The sequence below is a fragment of the Erpetoichthys calabaricus genome, chromosome 11 (genome assembly GCF_900747795.2).
Source record: "Erpetoichthys calabaricus chromosome 11, fErpCal1.3, whole genome shotgun sequence".
Taxonomy (NCBI): Eukaryota; Metazoa; Chordata; class Cladistia; order Polypteriformes; family Polypteridae; genus Erpetoichthys; species Erpetoichthys calabaricus.
Window position 1 is genome coordinate 48021529 of NC_041404.2, and position 13400 is coordinate 48034928.

At 39.3% G+C, this 13400-nt stretch overlaps 1 protein-coding gene across 3 annotated transcripts in view; it reads left to right on the top strand.

Moving 5' to 3' along the window:
• The window catches only part of simc1 (SUMO interacting motifs containing 1), a 50761-nt gene that overhangs the window by 14068 nt on the left and 23293 nt on the right, over nt 1-13400 (top strand). For 2 of the 3 annotated variants that reach the window (XM_051934210.1, XM_028813080.2), the window contains exon 3: nt 11998-13050. The exons of the other annotated variant lie outside the window; for it this stretch is intronic. In XM_051934210.1, coding sequence (XP_051790170.1) covers nt 11998-13050 — 1053 coding nt within the window. The remainder of the gene's footprint in view (nt 1-11997; nt 13051-13400) is intronic. 3 annotated transcript variants of the gene reach the window in all.

Sequence of the window (13400 nt, forward strand, 5' to 3'; positions counted from 1 at the left end):
AGAGCAGGAATATCATGAAGTGAATGTATTCTGTGCGGCGATCGCTGCCTGCGCCTCCTCAGTGCAAGAGGAAGTCGGTTTAAGAAGCGTGTAGCGATTAACAACTGGGTCGGGGAACACAACACAAAGCATTTAATGTGCTACATTAACTTATGATGGGGTTTGAGAAAATCTAGTAAATTAAACATTGATTTTAGGATGAAATTTAGTTTACGACATTCTACTTTAATGACAAAATAAATTATGAGAATAAAGTGGAAATGTCGACTTTAATCTCGACATAAACGGCAAGAATAAAGTAGAAATGTCGACTTTAATCTCGACATATACTTTGTTTTTTTTTTTCACCGTGACCCTAATACGCTTCCGTAGTGCTATACCACAAATAACATTATAAATGCATGTTGCAGTTTTTATTATTTATGTATATAGCTTAGCTTCAAGCAAGGTCCATATTAATGCAGTTTGCCTTAATGATGGTTCAGTTGGTAAAGATGTCATCACCAAGTTGCACTTGTTTTATTTTATTTAAATTTGGTGAATACTGTGTAATGCACCTGGGCTTGAAGTCTTGGAAGTAATAGTATTATTACTGGAAGTTGCACCATTATTTATTTTGTTATTATTTATTAGTTTAAATATTGTGCAGTTTAATGATGGTAAAGTTGTTTAAAAAGTCACTTTAACGTGTCAGTGGACAGAGACTGTTAACATTTAACAAAGTGTAGTTGGTTTACAAAAAATATTTACTATTTATTCCTTTTTTAAGACTTGTTCATTACAATACAACTTTTGACAAGCACCTCTGGGTATTTTACTAAGTCTAAATGCCTCTTTGCATGGTTGAAAATATGTTGTCAAAATTTTAGTTTAAGTTATTTCCAAATTTGTTCAATAAAAAGGTTGTATATTTTGACTGCAACAGTCATGCAATGTGATTCCTTCTCTTCATTAGTGCCACCCTCTTGAAAACTTGATCACTTTATGGGGCCATGCAAACCTGTATTAATACTTGTGTGCACATTAAAATTTTTTTTTGTACAACGTACAATTCTCATGACAGTGGAATAGGTTATTCTTAGCCAGTAATTGCAGTGGAAAATGTGGTTAACATCCACTCATGCATGGGGGAAAAAAATACCGTCCAATACCGTGAAACCGGTATAATTTTGAAAAATACAGTGTCTCGGGTCACGACCGTAATTCGTTCCAAAACTCTGGTCGCAACCCGATTTGGTCGTGACCCAAACTAATTTCCCCCATAGGATTGTATGTAAATACAATTAATCCATTCCAGATCATACAAACTGTATGTAAATATATATTTTTTTAAAGATTTTTAAGCACAAAAATAGTTTATTATACCATAGAATGAACAGTGTAATAGTAAACTAAATGTAAAAACATTTAATAACACTGAGAAAACCTTGAACAGAGAAAACTAACATTGCAAGTTCACGCTACAGCCTTACGAACCGCTTGCTGTAAACACTTTTTTTAAATGAGTTTTAAGCACAGGGAAAAAAATGAAAATGTGAAAAATCCTTAATTTATACAAAAACTAATCAACAACCAAGAAAACTAACCTTGCATGAATCGAGTTCTGGCATGAAGGAAGTGAGGAGGAAGAACTAGCCACTCGTAGAAGGATAGTTTTGCAGCAAATCGCCATGAATCTTTCTGGCTTTCTCGCATAACATTGCCTCACTTACGCTATCCCCTGCAAGTTGCTTCTCGTTCAACCACACTAGCAACAGTTTTTCCACCTCTTCCACCACTTGTGGCCTCTTCTTGGTTATTACTGTAACTCCTTTTGTAACATCAACTGCTTTAATGGCCTCTTTCTGCTTTAGAATAGTTGAAATCGTAGATTTTGACTTCTTGTACTCGGCGGCAAAATCAGTAACACGAACGCCACGCTCATACTTTTCAATAATTTCTTTCTTTAATTCGATTTCAATTTTCTTCTAACCTTTCTTCTCACCAACACTACCACTCTTCACTTGCTTAGAGGCCATGGTTAATTGCAAAATTAATGCAAAAGCATACGAAATAGAGCACAAAGAGTTCACAGCAAATGCATGCACGTCTGACCGAGAACAATGTACAGGAAAAGACTGAACACGTGCAGAAATCATTGGCGCGTACAAACCAGAAGGGAAACTGGCTTGTTCGTCACCTGAGTGTGTGGTCATGAACAGATGCAAAAGTTTGGTGAACTTTTTGGTCGTAACCCGATTTGTACATGTTCCGAGACATTCGTGACCCGAGGTTCCACTGTACCGTGAATATAGAATTTTGGTCATACCGCCCAGCTCTAACAGAAACAACAGTTAAGGAAAACAGGTCTTATTTATTTATTTAAAACTGAAGTAAAATAACAAAAACATTAAACTCACCAGTCAAAATATTACTGAGATCAAATAGTATAAGTATGAGTAAATCATTTCAAAGTGTCCTACAGGGTTTACACAAAAGATCAACAAAACTATTCTAAAGAGAGCATTTTAAACTGACACTTACCCTTAGTGTAAACAAGATATGAATCCAAAGGGTATAAAATGCTAATCATAATTAAACTACAGGGCATGAACATTATAGTCTTCATAAACATAAATTGTTCTGCTCTAAGGTGAATTGTGCAGCATACAAGCAAGAACAAAAATCTAACATACTGTACTATAGTGTCAAAATCCAAAGTTTTGTGAAATACTGCACAGGAAAGAAAATGTATAGCATTTGTAAACAAGCTCAATCATATATTGTACAATGATATATTGTAAAAAAAAAAATTTTTAATAAAAAAAAATTAAGGATCGGAGAAAGTACAGTCCCCTGTGGCGCTCCTGTGTTGCTGACCACAATGTCAGACGTGCAGTTCCCAAGACGCACATACTGAGGTCTGTCTTTAAGATAGTCCACGATCCATGCCACTAGGTATGAATCTACTCCCATCTCTGTCAGCTTGTCCCAAAGGAGCAGAGGATGGATTGTGTTGAAGGCGCTAGAGAAGTCTAGAAACATAATTCTTACAGCACCACATAATGATGTGAAGCATGAGGCAGATGGCTCAGAACATATTAACAGAAGCAGATAATGGCAGAAACATAGTATTAAGGGGGGGGGTTGTTAAAGCAGTGTACTACAGTTGTCTGATGCTAAATTTGTGTAATTTGTTGGATTTTTTTAAGCAAGTTATGCTTATTTGTATAATAGCTAAAATGTAGTGAACAGTAGTGCAAGTAAATATGACACACAGATATGATTGGTGCAGACAAAAATGTGATGCTGTAATTACTACTGGTATAGTTAATCCCATTCAAAGACTAGGTTATTACACAAACCACCAAGTCTTCTCACTTTTTGTGAAGTACCTTGAAAACAACACAACTAAGGCTGCTTACTTTACCATGTTATTGCAGCAAATTTCACAATCATGACAACATAATTTTCTGACAAACCTGATTTTAAAAACAGCTTTAAAGAATTTATGTAAATAAAAATACCTTGATTAATTCTAGGATTCACCAGTGTGTGTGACACAGGTATTCATTAGCATTGAATTTACAGAGTAGAAAATGGCAATCGCGAAATAAGAAAATCCGCAAAGTAGAAACCATATGTTTATATAGTTATTTTTATATTGTCATGCTTGGGTCACAGATTTGCGCAGAAACACAGGAGGTTGTAGAGACAGGAACGTTATTCAAACACTGCAAACAAACATTTGTCTCTTTTTCAAAAGTTTAAACTGTGCTCCATGACAAGACAGAGATGACAGTTCCGTCTCACAATTAAAAGAATGCAAACATATCTTCCTCTTCAAAGGAGTGCGTGTCAGGAGCACAGGCTGTCACAGAGATAGAGAAAAGCAAACAAATCAATAGGGCTGCTTTTAAGTATGCGAAGCACCGCGGCACAAAGCTGTTGAAGGCGGCAGCTCACACCCCCTCCGCCAGGAGCAGACAAAGAGAGAGAGACAGACAGAGTTTGTTTTTCAATCAAAAATCAATACGTGCCCTTCGAGCTTTTAAGTATGCGAAGCACCGGGCAGCATGTCGTTTCAGGAAGCAGCTGCACAAAAGATAGCAACGTGAAGATAATCTTTCAGCATTTTTAGACGAGCGTCCGTATCGTCTAGGTGTGCGAACAGCCCCCCTGCTCACACCCCCTACGTCAGGATCAGAGAAAGTCAGTGCAAGAGAGACAGAGAAAAGTAAGCTGGGTAGCTTCTCAGCCATCTGCCAATAGCGTCCCTTGTATGAAATCAACTGGGCAAACCAACTGAGGAAGCATGTACCAGAAATTAAAAGACCCATTGTCCGCAGAAACCCGCGAAGCAGCGAAAAATCTGCGATATGTATTTAAATATGCTTACATATAAAATCCGCGATGGAGTGAAGCCGCGAAAGGCGAAGCGCGATATAGCGAGGGATTACTGTACATAAATTTTAATACACTTTGACCACTGGGGGCGCTGCAGCTCCCCAAACTCCAGACACAAAGGCACGGGCACACATTCCAGTTTGAACAAAGGCTTTAATTGTGTGAAACTCTTAAAAGCATTTCCAACACCACACACTATGATTCTAGAACTCAGTTACTCCGTCTTCTATCCTCTGCTCCTCCAGGCAAGCTTTGTCCTCCTCCTCCCCACTCTGGCTCCCAGTGTTGAGGCAGGCCGCTCCTTTTATCTAAAATCTGAGAGTACTTCCAGTGTTCTGAGATTGCGGCTCGGGATTACTGCCCGGTGAAGCTGAAGCCCACAAAAAAAAGTGTTCACTAGCCCCTCTGCGCCCCCTGGCGACACCCATGGATCCCAACAGGACTGACCCAAAAAACTACAGTTCTCAATTTGTCCTGTGGGTTTCTGTAGTGGTACTGTCACCCTGGGGAACTGCCACCCAGGGTTCTGGGGAAGACAAAGTTCTAAACAACTTTTCTTCCCCTTTCCTTCTGTTACATTGGTGTCCTGGCACAAGTCCGGCTGGGATGCCATTCCCAGCATGAAACCTGTCACAACATGCACATGGAAAGATAAATAAGGTAGTCCATGATGATGATAACATTCTTTATAAAAATTCCCTCAAGACAATAAAATCCCATGAATGACAGTATTATAAAAACCATACTTTTCTGTCCAATCGTCATTGATATGATGATTCTTGGCATCAACTTTCCTTTTAAGACATTTGATCAGAGGGATTTTGTCTCATTAACTTGTTGAAATAGCTAACTTACAGATTTATGTTTTAATGGTACTTACTGGCTGATCAGCAAAATCTATGTGATTGAGTACAACCTCTGGATTTTCATGAGAAGAAAAATTGAATTTAAATGATTGAGCATTGTATTTGGAATGATAATGACACAAGAATGAAATCAGTAGAACATAAACTTGATGATTTCTTATCTTGCTTAGATATAAATTTGACAGGTTTGAATTGACTTAATGCATTTGTATGTAGCAAGAATAGAGACACCCTGATGAAGTGTTCAGATCCATGATCAGTACCTTGTTTTTCATTGCTGTGTGCCAAAGAAAGAAAAAAAAACAATAACAAAATACAAGATCCATGTATACCCATAGAATATTCATTCTCTAAGACAAACAAAAGGATCTTGCAAAGGCTATTTCAAAACTGATTGCCACGTTCTAGTTTGGAGTTCATTTAAATAGCAGATGTGACAGAAGAGGCAGGTCTTCCTTTGTTGGACTAGAAGTAACATTAGAGATACTCTGAGACATTCTCCTCCATCCAGGTTAAAAGAAATAAAGGCAGTCAATGTCATGACTGTGTCACACCCCAATCGCTTCCCGTTTTATGTACCTGTGTAGTGCTCATGACTCTCTGATAGGAGGTGGTTGACAGTGTGATATAAATAACCAGGGGCCTCATGTGTACGTTTCCATGCTCACATCGTGATGTATAAAAACTAAACTTGGTGTAAAGCCACGCACATTTTCACGCTAGCTCAATCCCTGGTGTATGCAAGTTCTCCACTTGGTTTTGCAAATTGGCGGCACCCAGCATCAAAGCAGTGATTTTGTTCCAGTGTGGTTTCCCTTTCTTTTTTAGATCCACATCCCTGAAGCGGCTTTATCAAATACACTGAAATTAACCGCATGTTGTTCATTAGTTAAAGGCATCTGATTGTAATTAGATAGATAGAGATAGATACTTTATTAATCCCAAGGGGAAAACCCTAACCCTAATTAACCTGTAACAATATAATGGTCCACGGAATGGCCAAACTATTCCAAATACCATAGCTGCTTTAGCGTTGTTACTCTTAGTGCACCACTCAGAGTATTTATCCCACTGTATCTGAGTGTGGAATCCCAGTTCTACAGCAGCTGATCGGAAAGTTAATTATTGGTTTACAGCATCAAGCACACTCTGCCTCAGCCATGCTTTCTATTTGAACTGCTCTCATACAACAAACGCTTCAGAGCCTTCCTGTAGGGACACCACGGTTCAAAAACAGGTTCATCCCAAGAACTATAAATGCACTCAATCAGTCCAAGTGCTCCTTGTAGAACTGTTTGTACTTATAAGTACAATTACCTCATTGTAAACTTGCGATACAGTTATAATATTGCACAACCTGAGCCACTTTATAAAGCGCGTATTTACATATGATGACGATATTGTTTTTAAGATGAAATACAGCAAAGTATGTTTATTACATTATACAGATAAAATGTTAACATCATTTAAATAATCTATATTGTTATTAAACATGTGGCGCCCTGTTCACAGATTGTTCCTGCCTCGCGCTGTATTCTTGCTGGGGCTCGCGCGACACTGGAAGGATAGATGGACAAAATAATGAAACACATACTACGAAGATATTTCAATGTTCCTAAAAGTTTGAAGAATTGGAGTTCTAAGCTTACAGATGGCTTAACATCTATTACAGAGCTGATTGTGTGGCGATTGGTTACTTGGAGGAAGAAAAGGAAGGACAGGAATTAGGGGTTAGTACATTTGAAAGAGACAGTACTGCTGCAATAGTACTGTCTGTGTGAGACAGAAACAATCTCTGGATGGGGCGTCAGTTCATCACTATCACTGCGCCACAGTGTTCCCATGTTTAATAACATGCTTTAACTCTTATCATCATGAAAATGATATCAAGTATACCTCTCTTCTTTTTTTATTTTGGGCACTATGCGACTTTGTGAACTTGAGCTTTCGAGTTTCTCTGACACTATGTCACTCGATCAACTTCCTTTTGTTGTTTATACCACTGTTTAAAACAACAAATAGTAAGTTTTTCCTTGCCTCCACTTGGTATTCGCTGAAATTCTTCTATTTTCCCCCGTGCTTTTGCCATTGCCTTTTCACAGAACACTGAGCTTAAGGGCTATTTATATTGATTTGCATATTCAAAGATGTGTAATTCTGGGAGGAGTTGGGGAGTGGCAGCAGGCGCGTGTACTTGCATTACTTAATACGCTGACCAGGATTTATGTAGTGGAAGAACGTGGAAGTTGGCGTATGCACAGATTTATGCATCTGGATTTTTTTGTGTGTATGCACATTTCCGCTTTTGTCCATACGCCATGTTTTGGAGTGTCCAAGAGTAAAGAATGTCTTCAGTAATCTTCAGACACAAGTGCACAGCTTCATATTAAAAATACAAGCTTATTACCATGTTTTTAAATAATTAAATGAGAATAAATAAGAGCATAGGTACCCACCATCGCATGACTGGTCATCTAATCACAGTGCAAAGATGCAATATTTCATGTATGGCATTCACAAAAAAAATAGGAGTATAATTTGGAAAATGTAAAATTACTTTGTATTTTGTACCCACTTTACAGGCATGGCATTAACAGTAGAACAATCTAGATTAGGGCGGCCATTCAACCCAACACAGTTCACCAGTCCTATCTAATTAATTCTTCCAAAATAACAAAACTAGTTTTGAAAGTCCATGAAGTCCTGTTGTCAACCACACTACTAGGTCACTTATTCCATGTGTCTGTTGTTCTCTGTGGGAAGAAAAACTTCTCTGTTTGTGCGAAATTTACCCTTAACAAGTTTCCAACTGTGTCCCCGTGTTCTTGATGAACTTGTTTTAAAGTCACAGTCTCGATCCATTGGTCTAATTCCATTCATAACTTTAGACACTTCAGTATGTCTCCTCTTAATCTGTTTTTGCTTAAACTGAAAAGGCTCAACTACCTAATGTGACTTAACCAACAACTGAGATCAACTGGTCTTCAACTGGCTAGAATTTTCTCGTTTTGTAGTTATGGACTGACAACCAAATGAACCAATGAATGCTCATCTGGAAGTACAATGCATAGAATGTAGCAACAAGGAATAAAGAACATGTCTGTTGTGAACCTCACAAACAGAAGAGAAACTTGTCTGCCTGATACCTTGTATTTTACATACCATAATAGAATTGAAAAAAGAACTAAAGGGCAGAGATTGCTGCAGAAGTTGCTGCGGCTGTTAACAATTCGTAAAGGGTAAGCACAGCTGCGCTGGAAGATTGGTGCTCGGTCAGTAAACATGACATGGGCTGTTATTTTCAGTCGGCTAATTTGACATAGTTCAGCGACTGTGATCGGTAGATATGACTTAGTCCACAACAAAAAGCCTTAATCTGAAAGGCTCAGCTCTTTTAATCTTTTCTCATAATTCATCCCCTGTAGTCCTGGAATCAGCATAGTTGCTCTACTCTGGACTTTTCCAGCACTGTTATGACCTTAACATAACCAGTACAAATAATCTTAAAAAATAATATCCATCCATCCATCCATCCATTTTCCAACCCGCTGAATCCGAACACAGGGTCACGGGGGTCTGCTGGAGCCAATCCCAGCCAACACAGGGCACAAGGCAGGGAACCAATCCTGGGCAGGGTGCCAACCCACCGCAGGACACACACAAACACACCCACACACCAAGCACACACTAGGGCCAATTTAGAATCGCCAATCCACCTAACCTGCATGTCTTTGGACTGTGGGAGGAAACCGGAGCGCCCGGAGGAAACCCACGCTGACACGGAGAGAACATGCAAACTCCACGCAGGGAGGACCCGGGAAGTGAACCCGGATCCCCAGATCTCCCAACCCTGCAAAGTTATGGCATTGTTTGTGAATAGATAAAAATGTTAGGAAGTGCTATTTGTGTATGTACAAAACTCTACATGCAAAGATGCAACAGTTGGAAGTGGAAATTTAATATCCGGTGCTTATCAAGCCACCTGTAAGGTACTTTCTGCAAAACCCAGATCCCAGATGTACTATTTTAATGAAGACCTGTTGATCACTCAAATCAGTAATTTTTGCATCACATGAAAGATAGATTTGACATGGAAACACATTCAGTAACATAAAAGATTTATAATTCAAATTGGGCTGCCACAGCTGCTACAGAAAATAGTTCAAGAACTACGGCAATTGCATCCCTGAAAGCTTGAGACTCCAGACACTTTTCTTAGATGAATTTAACCCATATAAAGAATAATTCATCCACATTTGCAGTGTTAAAACCTGAATATAAATCAGTCTTCAAAGACAATGTTATTTACAGAATGAACCTCAAAATTGTACGAAGCACTTTCATCCCTTATACACTTGCATTTTCATCACAATTTTCACCACTTCAAGAGTTAAATTAAAGATAAATAAATATTTGGTAAATTTAATGCAGGCTGAAGGCCCTCCAAACTGCAGGGAAAAACCTGGGGGTTGGTGGCCGAATTGGCACTCCAGCCACCATACAAAAACCTCACACTGGTTCCATTCCATCCGAACTAGTGTGGTGCTGAGGTATCACCTGTCGCCTAATCTGTGGTCCTGAGTTGTTTGTCATGTGGTGGGTGCACTGTATCAGCGCGTGCTCCCAACCTCCTCCTCGTCCTCCTCCTACAGGCATGCTACAATGGTAAAATCACATACAACTATGGTCATCAAGAATACTATTCTTATCCAATGCCAGCACCATTACACGAATCTTTAAGTGATCCTGAAGGAGAACGTACACCACTGAGCAAGTGCATGTTAAGTCTAGGCCGTGGATGCTGTTTGGATTCATTTAGTGAATGGCATAGGAATTGGCATACACTATGCAGCAGCACTAATGTAATTTCAGACATTTGTAAAATGGTCTTGTCTGTAACAACAAACCATGTTTTTTTACATTGAGTAATTTTAGCGTGCTGTAAAAATAAAGAGAAGCTTAGAAAAGCTGTCTTACTAATCTGTGAAGAATTTTTCTTTCCAGCTTAGATGAACTTTACATCATCATCGCAACTTTCTACTCCACTTCAAGTCAGTAACAGCACAGGAGAAACATATAAAGTGGAATAAATCATGGAAGGAGGATGTCGCTGTATTCCACATTGTGATGTCCCAGTGTCCATATCCATGGGCTCCTTCTCTTTTCCAGGACATTGATAGTCATAAACTGAGATGAAGCAAAGCGAGTGTGCAGGCAAGTGAGACTTTAACATCAAAAGAATAGCAGTTTATTAAAACAATGAGAATTTAGGTGCTCTATAATGTGCAAACAGTGCAGTAAGTAAATAAGTCGATAAATTACCTGCCATTAAAAGCAGACAGTGCCTTGGGGTGCAAATAAATAATCCAATAAATAAGTTAAAATCACAGAGATGGAGGTAAAGGTTTTTTTTGCTGTTTCATTCTGCCCCTATTCTTGTCAGGACAGTGGGATGTCAAGACCTTAAACCACCACATCGCCAGTCCACTATGTAGACCTGAACTGTCACCATAATCTGTCATCCACAGCCCCCAGACTGCCTTGCCCATTCTCGGATGCCGCTGTGTCTTGATCCTCCCACCTTCTTCTCATTCCCATGGTCTCTCTCATCCAATCTGTTCTGCTGCTCACACCCATGACACAGAACCTCCTCCTACCCCTTGGTCTTGCCCTCTTTTAACTCATTAGCAAGGTAGATGCTGCCCATCCTGTACTCTCACTCAGATGCCTCTTCCTCAAGTGATCACTATTGCCCTTTCATTGATTTCTCTAACCAATGTCTCTATCAAAAAATGTCTCTTTCCAGTGCAGAGTCCTCACACTACTCAAAGCGGTTCAGTAATTGGGGAGCCACTTCAGCCACCGCTAATATGCAGTATTTACCTGGATGATGCAATAGCAGCCGTTTTTCCGTCTGTATGCTAACCACACATTAGCTATTAGGTGGTGAATTGGTGAGAGAGGGATAGTCAGAGACAGGATGGTTAGGAGGCCAGAATGACTAACCCAAGGTGGGCAATTCAGCGTGGACATCTGGATACACCCTACTCTTTATGAAGGATGCCCAGGAATGTTTTATGACCACAGAGAGTCAGGACCTCAATTTTATGTGTCTTTTCAAGGACAGTGCCATTTTTACACCATAGTGTTCACATCACTGCAGTGGGGCATTGGGATCCACACACAGACCACAGGGTAAGCAGCCTTTGCTGGCCTCATCGACATCTCTTCCCAGCTGCAACTCAAGATGGTGGTCTTTCATCCAAGTACTAGCCAGGTCTGAACATTCTTAGCTTCAGGTGGATGACCTGTTCTGAAATTAATTTGGTAAAATACCCACCCAGACTCGCTTCACCATACACATTATATATCTCTGGGTGTCTAAGGCCCATAAAGTGCAAATTGCTGCAAGGTTCATTCAAGCTGGATAAAAAAAACATCTTTATTGGTAATAAAGAAAATCTATATAACCTTACTAATACTAACATGCTAGCTCTTATTGCTTAGATAATAGTCTTGGAAAAACTGATGTAGGTAAGTAAACTCTCCTTTACAAATCATTTGTGAGGGAATGCCAAGTTTTCATGGAAATTACTAAGGGCATTAGGACTTACGAATACTGAAAGAGCAAGGAAGGATCCAAAAGTGGCAATTGGAATAACAGAGAAAACTGTACTGACAAGCAGATGTAATGGCTTATTGAACTTTACTATTTCTTATTTTTATTTTTCACTTTCTCTTTTAGGTTTTGATTGATCTTACAGAAAACACTACCACCGAAAATCAAAGAAGCTCACATTCTGTGGATGTTGTTGAACTTGAGGATGAAGAGTTGTGCAGTACACACAGTGAGGACAGCAAACATTTTCTCAGTTTTAAAGACAATCCATGGGTTTCTGGGGAAATTTTTAAAGGTAGCAAAATGCTTCAAGGAGATGATGTGTTTTCCACTTCTTCACTTAGCTTGTCTTCAGACTCTGATTGTTCATTTCTTCTGCCTACTGCCTACTACTTGAATGACTCCAGATTAGAATTTCTAGAACAACATGATAAAAAGAAAGAGACAAACTATAATTTGAATGCCCTTGGGGAAGATGGCAACAGTTCTAACCTAAATGCTTTGGGGGAAATTAGCAGCCCACCTGAAAACATGTATGCACCTGCATACTTCTGTAATGAAGAAATTGAAAAACATAAAGAAGGCTGCAATCAGAGTGAAAAAATCTTTTCAGAGACTGCCTGTTCTATACAGCTGTCTAACGAGCAGACACAAATGCCTAAGTTGGAAAGGTATGACGATTCAGTACAATGCAATTTTAACAATGACAGCCTTTCTGATGTTTTAACAGCCAGTACTAACGCACAGTTGTGTACTGAGTTCATCCTTAATAAATTACTTCACAGTAGTTTGGCAAATATAGCATCTTCCGAATGTTTGGATGAACCTTCTACCTTCAACCAAGAAAAATTCACTTTTGGTGGAATTTCTCCAGGTGTTTCCTGTATAAGTGCACTTAGTAATGCACCATCCACAGACCCTCTCAAAAGCAACTGTACACATCTGCTGGAATCCAAAAACCGGAGTAACACACCCTGGCCCAAAATACAAAATTCATCATCCATGAAGAGCAGCTGTTTTGAGAACATGTCGTCGTCGTCTTCTTCCTCTCCTCTAATTGAGCAGTCAGACAGTGATTCTGGGATTTGCTATGTGGACCAAAAACAACTACAATGGCACAGGCTCAATACGGGAAATCCAGTACAGCACATTTTCCCCAGGTTTACTGCTGACAATGAGGTAGCATTCTTTACTTCTTCTCCCCTTCCATCCATCCAAGAGAGTATTAATTATTTAGAGTGTTTTTGAGCAAATGTCTGGAGGTTTGTCTACCTCCACAACATACAGTAAGAGCTGCAACACTACAGCTAGAACTGCCTCTTGAGGTGGCGTACATGTAGTTAGTGAGGTTTTTGCTTTTAATTTTAGTTTCAGGATTGCAAAATGTGGATTGATGTTTGTTCGGCCACAGGTTTGTCAAGAGTGAGCATAACAGGAATACAGTCCCTTGACAACGTAGTTTCAGGGTTCCCGGAGGCTGTCTGTTAAACTCCAAAGAATAATTGGAATTTGTTTCTTGGGGAAGGAGA